This window comes from Phytophthora cinnamomi, assembly GCF_018691715.1.
Source record: "Phytophthora cinnamomi strain GKB4 chromosome Unknown Contig126, whole genome shotgun sequence".
NCBI lineage: Eukaryota > Oomycota > Peronosporomycetes > Peronosporales > Peronosporaceae > Phytophthora > Phytophthora cinnamomi.
Window position 1 is genome coordinate 100,483 of NW_027151059.1, and position 14,364 is coordinate 114,846.

The following is a 14,364-nucleotide window of genomic DNA, read 5'->3' on the forward strand; positions in this document are numbered from 1 at the left end:
ACTGTACACTATAGTATAGACAAGATAAGGGTACTATACTGACGGTTACGGTACTTGCTACAGTACAGGTACGTGTATCAGCAAGCTTTGGATATGGTAAGTAGGCTCGGGGCTCTCGCGACTGCAATCCAATCCATGTACGTCATAAACATTATCACCAGGACATAACGATCTAGAATGCTACGGCGTGTTTGCCAAATGAACTGCGCTCGTCGCTCACCCGTTGCGCGGGTGCAATAGGGACAGTGCCTGCCGGTCGCGGGTGGCCGCAATCCCGACAGAAGGCGGCGGTGGAGTCTCCAAACGGCATCCGGCACTTGACGCACGAAGTCATGGCCATCGGAGCCAAATCACCGTTGGGCGCCACCGTCGACCGCGAGTAGGCGGAGCTTGCTGACGCTACCGACATCGCAAAAGGGGACGGCTGTCCGATTGATGCACCCGACAACGATTTTCCTGACCGGGGGATTGACGATCTCGAGAAACCACGGAGCAGTGAACCCTTGGGCTTTTTCGAGTACAAAGACGTTGGCGTCGGTTTGGGCGCTGAGGCCGCTGACGGCTCGGAGTACAGCGTAGTGGGCGTAGGTGCTGCCTGGTTCGCTTTCATCGTGGACTTCTTGGCGTAAAGCCCAGAAGGCGTCGGTGCCGGAGTCGTGTTCTTGGTCTTGCAGTACAGCATACCGCGTTCGGCTGGGCTCGGCGCACCATAGTTTGGAGTGCCGGTCTGGGATACGGCCGAGGCCGAGAAGAGCGTCCCGGATGATCGTCCGTAAGCGGACGGGCACGCGTACGTTGAGGACGGGTTGGCGCACGGAGGCGAACGCACGCGACTGTTGTTATTGCCCATGATCTCTATTGCTTGGTGTTGCGGCTGCTTAGGTATTTGGTCGCTTTTTCAGGAGTGCGGTCAATCGGTGCAATGTGCGTTCGCACCGCCTGAGTGCGACAGCGTCGGCGCCGCATCCAGCCGGCTGGGACAGCTCTCATATTGACCCGACACACTGAAAACCTTGGTTTTGTATGGGAACCACCTTCCCCTATGAGTTCGGCTATCAAATGTGGCCAGCTGGGGCGCAGGTCTCACGAATTTTCGGGGATACACCTATCGGCCTTCAACGCTAGACTTTCCACGGCGTGATGTCAACTCGCCACGAAGGCAGAACATCATACATGTCTTATAACCGCAACCATCCTTGTTTTCATCGTGATATCCGACATCTGTTTGGCCTTTATCTTCTCTTTTCATCTTCCTGAAGAACTTTGAGGAGGGCTGTCCACACGAAGGACGTGACGATCTCACCTCTATGAGCACGGCGCGCAATTGCAGCCAGTCACGGGCGGCAACTAACACGACTTGCGGCTTTGGGCGAACGCTCCGCATCACCATACGCCTTGCTAATGACTAGTACCCTGGAACTATCCTTGAGCTGGTGGAACGGACCCATTTTTCATGTTCGCTGAATGTTTGGCGGCGAGCAGCTCACTGGACAAAAGTGTTTGTACGCTGAGAAGGAAAAACTCTGAACTTCGCTCCTTCAAGCAGTACATAGGACCCATTCTTCATGGCGTGCCAAAAAGCACCAGGTGCAGTAGCTCATTGGCACCAAAGCTAAGCCGATTTTTTTTTCTTGACCAAAAAAGTGTGGCTCTTAATTGACACGTGACAGTGCGGACAACTTCAACGTCCGTTTTTAGCGCCCCTTCATGATCTATTCAGGGTCTCTACAGACCGCGCTGTATCATTGGTGCATGCACCATTGTGTGGTTTCGTCTGAAGATCCCTCGTTGGCTGGCGGTTCTCTGCCTAGGCGTGGCGTCGCTATGGCTGGATCACCGACTAGTGACGATGGCGAGGATGTTGGTCGTGCAGCTTCGGAGTCGGATGACGTCCTAGAAAGTGAGGATTCCCAGCTAGAAGACGCCCCGAAGGCCTTTCCGGACAGTGGAGAAGAAAGCGACGCGGACGACGATGAGGAAACGGAGCTCGAGCACGCTGCTCGAGCTGGCATTCGACTGCTAGAGGAGAACGCACAGCTGCAAGAGGAGCTGCGCCAACTGCAGGAACAATGTACGCAAGTCGAGAGTGAGAAGGAGGAGCTACTAAGACTTGTAGCCGAGAAGGATGAGCAAGAGGCCCAACTGTCTGAGCATCTGCGTGAGAGCATCAGAGAGAACCAAAGTATCTTATCGGAGCTTAGCAAGGCCAAGGCACAGATCGACGAATTGAAGTACGAGCTCGAAGCCCAAGCACAAGCGCAAGCTCGGCCAAATCGACACTCTCCTGGAAAGCGACGCGGTAAGCGCTTGTCTCCGCGACTAAAACTACACCTACAACTGGATCCACCAGTGGGATCAACCTCCCAGACTATAGCGACGGAGGAGCCTCCGTCGTCTGAAGAGCCCTCGCCGGCACACAGTGGCGACAGTCCGGAGAAACACGAGTTCGTGCCAATTGCAAGGAGAAACTCCATGCCTACAGTACTTGAAGGTACCGCCGAAGTGGAAGCCAAATTTGAAGAAGCTCACCGTCGCAACAGTGTTCTAGGAAGAGAACTTGCAAGCGCACAGAAGCAAATCGGGGAGCTCAAGCCGCTCCAGCTTCAACTCCGGGAGACCGAGCTCGAAGTGCAGCTACTTCGTGTTAAGGTCGAGGACCAGGCTCGCGAGTTAGCGTTATCGACAGAGGAACGCGAAGAGGAGCGTGAGCTAATCGAAAGCTTACGCCATACGATCGAGATTTATCAAACCCTTGATGACCCATGCGCCACCAAGCTTGATGAGATGCGAACAGTGAGCGCTCGGGATGATGATATACCTGTGACTCCACGAAGCTCACCTCGTCGAGGAGAACGAAGTCGAAGGCGCGTAGATGTCTCTGCAGCACCGTCACCACATTTGCTATCGGGTGAATTTTCGTACCCAGCGTTGGATGACCGCTTCAGCCTCCGAGATGAAAACGATCGACTGCTCGCTGAATTGGACCACCTAGGCCAGCAAGTGCTGAATCTGAAGTTGCTCGAAGGGATTTCAAGAACAGTTCGATCGCCGAAGAAACCCCATCAGGGTGGTGGTAGTACCAGCTTCGCAAATTTTGTCGTGCCTACAGCACCAGAAAACCAAAATCGAAGTGATTCTGCTGCAGGCACGGTAGGCCCGGTGGGCTATGGAACCAGCTCACGAATGCGATTCCTGGAGCAACAAGCCTCCGTTCTCCAGGATTTACTTCGACGGTTCCGAGTACAATGGAAGTACGAGTATGCCACACGTCGCGCTGTCGAGAGTGACAAAGTTGATCTACTCCAACGAATGGAAAAGATGCAGGTACTTCTGAGGCGACAATGCCCCTCGTGCGAAAAGGAGCGCGAGGACTTGCTGTCTGAAGGCGACGACACCTCGTGGGAAAACTCGGCAGCAGTGTACGAAACCCTCCTGGATCATACTGCACAGTGCCAAACCAAAGAGGAACAGGCTGAGGCTGAACACATTTGCTTCTCCATCTTGCGTCGTCTAGTAGACAGCTGGACAACTGATAAAGCAAAGCGAATGCGCTTGCACGACTGGCTCACAAACGCCATCCGCGGAACAGGAAAGCGCCGACCACTTTACCTGTACGAACTTTCAGGTGAGATTGCATCAGGCTTTCAGATTTTACTAGTGCCTATTCTACGAGAAAAGTTCGGGGTACAAGTGCAGGTGGAGAAGCGATTACGGAATGTGATCGTGACGGATCTGAAGATGGAAGTCACAGGAGCTGACGCAGCAAAAGCCAAAGCTTGTTTGCAGCGTATCAGTCGCTCGCTACTGTGGCTAATTGACGTGGAATCAGCTCTCATTGAAGACCAGGAATGGGTAGGCGAGTTTGCACGCAGAAAAGCTGCCAAAATGTGTGCCAACATTTAGTGATTGAGCGAAACACCTACAGCAATACGAAACCTTGTACATCAGCATCGTTTACTTTCCCCGCTACTTTGGCCATCCTTGCCTGGCGAGCAACTGCCGTAACCGCCGTAGCTCTCAATTTGTCAGACGACACTTGTAAACATGTGCTGATCTTCGGGCGAGTGGATTTCAGGTGAGATCAAGGCCGTCTCTTCACTGTAATCATCCACTAGTATGCGATAGTCCGCCCTCAGAGGCACTCGCTGGTTCATGGCAGGCTGTCGATACACGTTATCCAGGAAGAAAAACTTGGGTGCCGTTGGATCTCGGAGACCTCGCGCGGTATCCAGGCGAACACATTCCGTCAACGGCAGATACTTGGCCACCGGTGGATAGAGTGTAAGCACGTTGTAGTCAAATAGCAACACGATGGCGATGAGCACGATTATAAAAATCGGTTCTACTGTTGCCTTCTTGAGCGAAAGAATTCCGATAAGTGTCAGCTGGGCTACAACAAGTGCGATGATACAAAACTTGAACACGCGCGGCCAGAAAGCTCCTAGTCCGAAACACATCGGCTTGTACACGCAAAAAACTTGCCGACGATAAACAATTTCCGCCACGAAGAAGAAGAACCAGGTGAAGTAGCAAACCAAAGGCGCGATGGGTGCAAACGTCATCGTGACGAGCAGAACCAAGAAGCAATCTGCTAGCGGGTTGGTTGGGTCAAATGGATCAGTCTGCGCGATATCCCGTAGTCCAAGCCACGGCGAGTTGCGCTCGCGTCTCGTGTGCTTAGGTGCTAATAGTGCAAACAGTGCCGAGAGTGCCAGCGGAACCACGCGAAGTAACTCTAACACCAATCCAAGACCCGTCTGCACAATCACGTACGAGATGAAGAATGTAGACTGTTGAGGCATGCTGCGGCCAAGCATCGACACGAGTTTCTTTGGCTGGTCCAAAATCTCCTTGAGGCTGTCCAGGATGGTACCGACAATCACTGTAACGAAGAATATCTGGACAAGCTGGAAGTACGCTAACTTCGTGAATAGTGCTGCCCGAACCTCGGTATTGGATGGGTGGCCTTCACGCCCCGACAAAAATTTAAACACGATTGGAGCCAAAGAACTCAACGCCACAAGGGCCAGCGGTGCGATCTGCTTGAATATGTCTTGGAGAATCGGATGCTCGTCAAATGCTTTATTCAGGAACGGTAGCGCGCGTCGAAGCGATTCGACTGTAGCCAGCGACGCCACAAAAGCAGTCGGGATAGTCCAGAAAAGCACAATTGTGGCCGATATCAGAGACGACACAAGCATTCCGACAGCACGAGTTCGATAGCGAAGTCCAATATTGTCCCAATTAATATCATCCGCATGTGGTGCCGGGACAACAGCCATACAGGCAGGATCCTTGGATTGCAGAGTTTGTTGCGCTACTTGTGCCGACATAAGCGACGAAAACGAAATAAAGGCAGCCCGTCGCATCACCCGAATAGGATGCTGTTTTCGAACCTGTTCACGCTCTTCCTGGCTCATTTCTCGCTCGTAACGCCGCGTCTTCTTTTCGTCAATATCGTCCTCATAATCTTCACCAAAACTGCTCCGCAATTGCTCCATCCTTCCTCGACGATCCAACAGCGGAGCTTTCTTCGGATCCTCGTCAGATTTCGGCTTCTTCAATACCTGCTTCCAGCGTTCTTTTGTTTCGGGCAGCTGCAGTTCATCCCCGTCATCAAAACTTCCCCTATCTCGTTCATGCTCTTCGACCTGGATAGCAAGTTGAGTCTGCGCGCCATCAATACTTTGCAGCTCTCTCGCCACTTCTTCGTTCAACAGCGCTAATTTCTCTTGATAGTGGTCAATGCTGTCGACCACATATCCTCGACTGCCAGATCTACAAATTAGCATCCCCACCCACGATCTTCCCTCTCGGTGCCGTGGTCTTTTTCGCGAACGCTCACACTTTGCCAACGCATTTTCTAAAGCTCCCCGAACCTTCTCGCGCTGATCCACCAGTGTCTCTAGCGTAGCGCATTCCAGTGCCACGTACACATGTCGGATCGACGATGGGAATATTTTCTCCATATATTTCCCCAACGTTTGCCGAGTTCTTAGGTGCAGTGGCAGATCATTCACAAGCACCGAGTACTGTGGTGCCTCCATTTTGCCAAGAACTTGGTGCCGACAACGCACGTACAATTTGTACTCGTTCACCAGCAACCGCATCGCGTACGTCGCCATGACGAACGCCACAACTGTCGGTGCCCACAGCCGATCACTGCGTTCGGGTAAGTTGCTCATGGAAATCCGCATCAACGGGTCCACTGGCGTTCGATGGATCTGCGCGGGTTGTGCCGTTGCATACAGAGGGAACAGTACTACGGAACAGCCCACCGCCAAAAGCGCCAACTTGTGCCCAAGTCGCAAGAACCGAAGATACGTCAGAGTCTCCAGTCCGCATCTCTCCAGGATTTCATCGTCCGACACGCGGAAACCCGCTGAAATCCAGTGGAAGGGTCCATCTCGACGTGATTTCGAAGTGGATGCAGCGAAAATGTCCTCGTCCTCACGACGACTGTCGTAGGCGCGACGGAAACGTCTGCGAAGACACTCAAAGAGCAGAAATCCAGCCGCCAATATCGGCAAGTAGATGGACACGCTGGTCTTGATGGTGCCACTCGGGTTGGCGTTCGCAGCAGCCGCGTCTTGCTGCGTGGTGCCCATGCTGGAGAGCTATCGCGGATGTGATCAGAAGAAGAAAAGATTCTTTGATTGGGACGCGGCGGTACCCACAAAACTATTCACTACTACTGTGCTCAATATACAGTACATATATTTATGGGGATCGTAGTTCTATTCAATCATGAACTTTGACAGGTCATTTCAGACTGCATTCTAAATACAAGGCGAAGCTGCACCTCGGAGCTACTAGAGTTAATGTACTTCCTGCCGGCATCGTCGCGGGCGCTATCATGATGGTGATAGCGCGCAAGTGCAGTAGTTCATTTTTACCGTCAGCGTATTCATCCTAACTGCATGTACATGCACAGATATAATATATAGTACAGGTTACAGGATTCCTGTAGGCTAACTCTACTGTTTTAACTCACTTCGCGTGTACAGTACAGCATGAGGTATGAGTCGCGAGCAGACTTCGGAACTGCCCGTGCTAACTCGAAGGTCGCGGTTGAAACTGAAGGCTGGTGACCAGTGAGTGGGGCCTTTTCTGCTGCTCTCGCCCGGAGCTAGACTCAAGACGACTGGAAAAGACGAGTCAACATACCGTATGTACATGTACTGTTCAGTACACTGCACAATTGTGCAGCTGCACAGTGCAGCGCAGCCTGCACTGCCGGCAGAGCTTCCGGCCGTTGTACAAACTGTACTACAGTGTATCGGAGGGATGCTGATAATCTGTACAGTTCGGCCTTCATCGTCATTTGTCGACGGCGAGTGTCATCTTCAAACCCCTATTAATTAAACTACATAAGTAGATTGGGCGTAAGATCACCAGACCTTGACACCAATGCAGTACTGTGCTATCATAGTTCTTTTTCATCTCGGCACATATACATGTAGAACCAATAAGATAGTGTACATTTCGAAGTGACAGTCTCTGCGGGCGCCTGCGTTGCATTTTTCTTCCCAGCAGACAGCGCTGGAGAAAGGTAACAGTTCTCGTGACAAGCAACTTTGGAGTCCAAACTTTGGACTCCAAAATGTACTTATATAATGCAGCGTTTCACGAACCCTCCAGTCGCCCTCCAGTCAAATCTTTAGGCTGTGTTGTACAAATCTCGAAACCGAGGCGCCTGGATGGAGCTCAGTGTTCTTGCAGCCTCAGTAGATGCCCCCCCCCATCAATATGCATTTTAATGTGACGGATACTGCAGATTCCACTTCACGATATCCTTGTGCCTACAAGAAATGTAGATACTGCCGTGTGATGGAGCTATTTGCCTACTTACCTGTAGATGCAATTACACTGCGGTGTCCTCCTCTTACCATGTCTTGGACTCCAAGTTGGAGTCACGTTCCCGATACATATCCAAGTGTACCAGCTGCACCGGAGGAATGCTAGACGGATAATAGGCGCGTGTGCCTCGAGCCAATCACTTCTTGTCGTGCTCGTGCACGGTGCGCGTGCCCTCCGAAATACAGTTTTTTAGTAAGGATCCCACAGCAAAACCAGTCCACTCTGCACAACCACGTGATCGTTTATTAGCCAGTAAATTGCTGGTGGTCCAGACTTGACCACTGGTGAAACCGAGCTACACGAGCTCCATCGGCCAAAGCAGCCAAGTGCTAATAGCAAACGCGGCCTTCATGTCACCTCTTACGACTAGCATAACGCTACGTGCGCTTTTGACGACTATGTAATTGTGGCTACTGTATTGGTGGACAAATCTCGAGATCCACATGCAAAACCGGGCAACTACAACTTGTACACCTTCGTCTGTCACAGTTTTGGCAGCAGCTCCCTCTCTGAGGGGATTAGAGGGTTAATCTCCGCGAGTCCGAATGTACATGTGCAGCCTCCTGACCTGGAGACCATCGCGCGTACGCAAGATCACCATCTCGGTCGCTCTCTTGGTTGTCCGTTCAACGGACTCCGTTGCAGTGAAAGCGAGCAGGTCCAGTCAATCAACAGGGCCTCGTTTGGTCTTGTCCTGTAGACGCCACCAAGCTCACTTCTGAATCCTCCGAGCGCCATGGAGGCTCCTGAGCAGCTCAAGCAAAATTCCTACGTGGAGGCCAAATCGCCGAATGTTGAGAACGGTGTGGTCCTCGGCCAGCACGAGAATGGTGCCCTGCGTGCCACTCGTGGCTCCGTGTCCGTGTATTCGTGGGAGAACTTCGGTATGGTGGCTCTCTCGGCTGGCGTCGGTATCGTCAACAGCAGCATCAGTGGAGTGATCTACGCGGCGTTCAACAACTACCTCCACATGTCGGCGACGCTTGTTGCGACATCGGTGGCTCTCATCCAGTTTCCCCGCAGTCTCCGCGTCTTCACCGGCATGCTGACTGACACCGTCCCTATCTTCGGTTACCGTCGTCGTCCATACATGGTGATCGGGTGGGCTATGACGTTCGTGTCGTGCTTCCTCATGGCTGTCCTGCCTCTCGGTGACCCGTACTACAGCGACCCGTCGATCGCCGACCTGGACACCAGCGAGTTGACCGCAGAGCAGCTTGCGACGATCGACACGGACGCCCCCAACCGTGGCATCAAGATGATCATCCTCATGATGTTTGCCAACTTCGGCACTGTCCTCGCTTACAGCGGCTTCAACGGCACCATGATCGAGATCTCGCAGCAGGAGCCAGCCCACATCCGAGGCACTGCCATGGGTGACTGCGATGTTGTTTTCTACTGGTTTTCGATTGTTTCGGCTTTCTTTACGGGATTGGGCCTGAACAGCGAGGACTATGGTGGCACATTCTCGTGGTCGATCGGATTTAACGCTATCATGGGCGTCTGTGCCGGTATGTCGCTCATCGTCTTGCCGTTCTGCTGGTTCTGCATTCAAGAAGAGAGGGTCACGTCTGGTCCGTCCAAGTCCGTGTTCACTTTCCTGTACGAGTTGGTTCAGCGCAAGACGATCTACCGCTACATTGCCTTCCGTTTCTGCTACAACGTGTTTGCTATGATCTCCGTGACTTCGGCGACTGCGATCCAGAGTACGTGGGCTGGTGTTGAGCCGATCAACAACGGTATTGCCTCGATGCTTGCCGCATTCTTGACAATGCTCGGAACGTACTTGATCAAGAAGCACGGTCTCGCGTGGAACTGGCGCTACATCATTATCTTCGCGCAGATTCTCGTCGTGTGCCTCGACATTATTCCAACGATGTTCACGATCTGGGATGTGGTCCGCAGCCAGTGGTTCTGGCTTGGCGTCCCGCTTCTTGAGAAGATTCCGTACGCTGCTACCGACTTCGTTGGAGCGCTGTTCATGCTCGAAGTTGACAGCGAGGACTTCGAGGCTACTCTGTTCGGACTGGCTGTGACATCGCAGCGTATTAGTGTTCCGTTCGCGACAGTGATCACGAAGTCGATTGATGGGTACTTTGACATTGAGCGCGAGTACATCCAAAAAGACGACCACCACGTGCGCTCGGAGGTCACGTACGCGTACATCATTGCCTACGCCGTCAACTTGCTCGCCGTCGTGTTTGTCTTGCTGCTTCCGCGTCAGAAGGACGAGCTTCACCGTTTGCAGCGCGATGGCGCCAAGAACAAGCTTGCCGGCATCGTGACCATTTGCGTGCTCATCTTCGCTCTCGCCTGGTCGCTGATGACCAACATCTTGAGTCTGTTCGACTCGACGAGCTGCTTGCGCATTGCTGGCGGCAGCGGATGCTGAACATAGTGTCCGCGAAGATGTTTCTGTGTCGACCACGCACACACAAAAGTGATCGACTCGTTAGATATTGTGCAGTGCATGTGTGGCGCTAGTAGGCAGCGCGCGTAGGCCACACACTGATAAAGTTAATTTTCTTACTTCGATTCGGTTTTCAGTCTACAACGCATTTGTCGATGACAAATTGTCGTGTGAAACTAAAAAAAGTGTAAATTTGCCCTGTTGACAAGCTCGATTCAATTCAAGATAGCTAACACGAAAGCCACACCTAACTTCCCGCAGCTAACAGTGATCTCCATTGGTCTAGACTTTTCCCTTCAAGCCAAGGCACGGTACCCAAGACTACTGGTTTACTTGGGCGCGTTCGCCAGCGTCTGGTACGCATTCCAGCACTCGAAGTGCACCTTGCCGATGCCACTCGCCAATTCGTAGAAACGGCCATCGAACCGACCCGGGATCTGCAAAATTGGTTGCGCGCAGTGCACGCATTTGGGTGCCACAGACTGCTGGTACTGCTCCCAGCACTCAAAGTGGACGAGGCGCTCGCCCTCGATCTTGTAGAAGCGACCGTCAAATCGGCCCGCGATCTTAATCACAGGCTCGCTACAGTGCACGCAGCGTTGAGCAGTGGCCATCTGGTACGCCTCCATGCACTCGCCGTGGCATTTGCCTCCATTGACCTGGTAGTATTTGCCATCAAACTGCCCAGGAATGGCAGCGATCGCATGACCGCAGTGGATACACTTCTCGGACGTGCGGATCTGGTATGCGTCGATACACTCGGCGTGCACACTGGAGCCATCAGGAAGAGTAAACATGCGACCCGAGAAACGACCATCCACGACTTCGATGCGCTGGTGGCAATCCACACACACAGGGGTGTTGCGTTCGCGGTACGCATCCACGCAGGCGCCCTGGCACACGCGGTCCACCTTCCTTTGACCATTCTGTTCGTGCGTGAATGTGCGGAATGTGCCTGACAAAGCCTTTTGGCAAATGCAACACACAGGCAACGAGCCCGTATCGGACACAGGAACGACGGCCGTCGGTTTCGATGTGAACAGCGTCATCGAGAAGCCAAGCTGGTACGGCAGGTGGCCATCGTACGTAGCAGGGATGATCACGAATGGCTTGCCGCCTTCGGCTGGCATTAGCGGGATCTCCAAGACACAGCTGCGATTGGAAATGAAAGTACCCGTAGCCACTACATCCTGTGATAGATCAATTTTGCGTTGTTGACGCTCGCCGTTCTTCACAACAACTGGTGCAATGTATGAAGTGTACTCTGTCTCCATCTTCATCCGACGGGAAGGCTGTTCAAGGTGAACGATGAGGTTACAGCCATTCGCGGCTGGAGAAAAGAGCTGCACCTGCGGGTTCAAGTGCATCGCATCACGCCCGCCACTTGTAATACCATTCCACTCGCCAGACACGATATGAATGCTTAGATTCGGAGTGACTGGGTTACCGATGCCATCCGGAAGAGACCGGAAGTTGTACAGGTTGCGCGACTCAATCACAGTCGTGAAGAAGCAGTAGAACGCGCTGAAATCCATCCAGTACGTGTGATCTTCGCGGAATTGGAAGCCACACTCCACCTTCTGCATACGTGAGAAAGTGTGCCACTTCGGATCTTCGTTGGACCACGAGCCCTTCCACTTCTCGGGTTGCTGGTGCGTTCCAATGCCCCAACTGTTGCGAAGCTGCACCAAGCGAGTGGGCTCGCCCTGGTAGTCTAGCTCCACAAGCTTCATAATACCATAAGTGTCAGTCTTGCGCAGCCCTGTAGGCAGCTCGGCCGCCATGTCTTCGTTGCTGCATCCCAGGAGAGAACCTGCCTGCAAGGCGCTGCTGATTGTCTGCCAGGCGACTTCCTCACTCGGGCACTTCTCCTGCAACTTGTAGCGTGCAGGTACACCGCCATAGAGATCTTGCAAGCAGTAACCCTCCTGTCCGCCCACGACCGCCTCATATCCACCGTGAAGCTTTGCGTACGCCTTCTCTACTAGCAGTGACCAGATCTCAAACTTTCCATTGCTGCCTGTAAATGATCCGAATACAGGCTTGCCGTATTGACTACAGGGAATGTAATCATCGACAACCACCACACGACTGCGGTTGTTGCGCCAAAAGCGCACAGCGTACACACCCTCCTCGTTGTACTGCTGCTCCTTAGGAAATGATGTACCGACCTCGACGTAATCTGGCCGCACCAAGTCGTCACTCAGCTCGGGAAACACTTGCGACAGCGCGAGTTGAGATGTTGACAAGATTGACAGAGCACCAAACACATACGCATCCGCAAGTCTTCCGACACGCATGTCTCCAGGGCTAATGCCAACGCCCGAGATACGACTGGCAGCCTTGGATTCGCGCGAGCGGTCAAAGAGACACGTGCCCTGGGCGTGGAAGTACACCGGAACCAAGACCGAGACACGAGAGACGACTCCTGTCTCCGACCCATCCAGACGGTAACCCGATCCTTCTCCGACATTGGCAAACGCGAGCGGCTTGTAGTGGTCCAGCAGACTCTTTTCCCACATCAGCTCGAAGCGTTGAAGGCCGTCCTGCACGAACTCGCTCATGTGCACAATCATATTCTTGGTGAGCAGCAACAGGTGGTCCCGCTTACGTTTCGTGACACCCGTCGTCACCGCGTCCTTGGCGATCTTCAAAAACTGCGAGTCGATGGGCGTCGGATTTTGGCGGATCACCTCCAGGATGCTCTCCGCCTCAGCAGGGTTCTTGATTGACATGCTACACACCAGCTTCTTGTCGTCGTCAAGCATGGTGATCTCCACGTACGCTGTCTCATTGAAGAAGTCCGTCACGCGCTTCCACTTCCAAATGTACTCCTGTAGGTGCGGGTACTTGGGGTTGGTAGCATCGCGGAAGATGGAGGTTGCGTCCGGCGGGAACTGCGGGTCCGTGAACTTGGATCCCGCCTGTCGATTTTTGCGCAGGATCTGCAGCCACTCGCCGTTGTCTGGTAGGGTGCGCTGGTTGTAGTAGCGCTCCTCCGCCGGGTCCGCGCGTTCGCTCTGGACCACCGTGATCGTGTCGTTGACCTTGGTCACGTTGTAGCCCTCACTGCGCTCCTGAGGGTCGGTGCGGTTGCGCTCCACAGCGTTGGAAATCGCCAGCCTCGTGCTCAACGACTCCATGTTGCGCGCGCGCACAATCTGTCGGATGCTCACGCCCACCCCCTTCCCGTCGGGTTCGTCCCTCTCTCCTTCGGACTTGGCACTCACCGACAGGTTCGCCAGCAGCGTGCTGATGCTGCTGGCCGATGGGGCCGCGGCCTCCAAATTCACCGAAGCCGGTGGCTCAACAGGACCTGACGGGGTCTGCGGCGGCGCGTACGGATCGTACGTCGGAGCCGCCGGCGGAGGTGCATACGGGTCGTAAGCTGGAGCAGCAGGCGTGGGCGCCGGCGTCGGGGCTGCAGGGGCTGCTGCGTGCGGCGGGTTGTAGCTCACACTGGCTGAGGCCGCAAAGTCGGAGCCTCCTCCGTATCCAGCAGGCTGCGACAGCGCCGCTGGGGTTGAAGCTGGAGCGGTGTAGGACGTGGACGCCACCCCGAAGAGGTCTCCCCCGTCGTCCGCCACTGTCGGGGCCGGGGAAGGAGCAGCTGCAGCAGCTGCAGGGCGGTGGGCCCCGCACTCTCCACAGAACAGCGCCGTCGAGTCTCCGTAGGGCTCTCCGCATTGCGCGCACTTGGTGCTGGCTGCAGCAGGCGCCGGCGCGCTGTAACTCGGCGTCGGGGCGCTGTAGCTCGGCGCTGCAACTGGAGCAGCGGCCGCGTAGGACGAGGTTGAGGGCGCAGTCGAGCTGTAGCTGGGCGTGAAGGCGCTGGAGCTGGGGGCGGCCGTGGACGCGAACGACGCCGACGAGCTGAAGCTGGAGGACGCGGAGAAGGCCGGGGCCGACACCGGCGCGGGCACGGGCGCTGCAGCCGCCGGAGGGGGGACGTCCTCGCGTGGGGCGCCGCACTCGGCGCAGAAGCGCGCGCTCGCGATCTCGTCGGGCTCCCAGCGGTGGCCGCACTCCCCGCAGAACATGGCGATGGCGTGCGTGTGTCTCGCTTGATGGGAATCTGCAAATGAGACGTGTGA

At 54.3% G+C, this 14,364-nt stretch overlaps 5 protein-coding genes across 6 annotated transcripts; 2 read left to right on the forward strand and 3 right to left on the reverse strand.

Moving 5' to 3' along the window:
• Positions 1-172: 172 nt before the first annotated feature.
• Positions 173-850, reverse strand: IUM83_10788 (uncharacterized protein; the record flags this gene model as incomplete). The annotated part of the gene is made up of 1 exon (XM_067935306.1): positions 173-850. One exon carries the CDS (start codon positions 848-850, stop codon positions 173-175), a length of 678 nt encoding a protein of 225 aa, XP_067780695.1.
• A 974-nt stretch (positions 851-1,824) lies between these two features.
• On the forward strand, positions 1,825-2,399 carry IUM83_10789 (WD repeat-containing protein 63; the record flags this gene model as incomplete). The annotated part of the gene is made up of 2 exons (XM_067935307.1): positions 1,825-2,231; positions 2,351-2,399. The coding sequence occupies 2 exons, from the start codon at positions 1,825-1,827 to the stop codon at positions 2,397-2,399; spliced, it is 456 nt and encodes a 151-aa protein (XP_067780634.1).
• A 1,626-nt stretch (positions 2,400-4,025) lies between these two features.
• IUM83_10790 (Calcium permeable stress-gated cation channel 1) lies at positions 4,026-6,608 on the reverse strand (the record flags this gene model as incomplete). Its single annotated transcript, XM_067935308.1, has 2 exons — positions 4,026-5,778; positions 6,082-6,608. The coding sequence occupies 2 exons, from the start codon at positions 6,606-6,608 to the stop codon at positions 4,026-4,028; spliced, it is 2,280 nt and encodes a 759-aa protein (XP_067780525.1).
• Positions 6,609-8,596: 1,988 nt separating this feature from the next.
• On the forward strand, positions 8,597-10,252 carry IUM83_10791 (Transmembrane protein; the record flags this gene model as incomplete). The annotated part of the gene is made up of 1 exon (XM_067935309.1): positions 8,597-10,252. One exon carries the CDS (start codon positions 8,597-8,599, stop codon positions 10,250-10,252), a length of 1,656 nt encoding a protein of 551 aa, XP_067780524.1.
• Positions 10,253-10,599: 347 nt separating this feature from the next.
• Positions 10,600-14,310, reverse strand: IUM83_10792 (calpain-like protein; the record flags this gene model as incomplete). 2 transcript variants are annotated; one of them, XM_067935310.1, is made up of 2 exons in its annotated part: positions 10,600-13,431; positions 13,501-14,310. In XM_067935310.1, 2 exons carry the CDS (start codon positions 14,308-14,310, stop codon positions 10,600-10,602), a joined length of 3,642 nt encoding a protein of 1,213 aa, XP_067780553.1. The 2 variants fall into 2 exon arrangements, with proteins under 2 accessions (XP_067780553.1, XP_067780552.1); XM_067935311.1 differs by having other exon boundaries at positions 10,600-14,310.
• Positions 14,311-14,364: the final 54 nt, after the last annotated feature.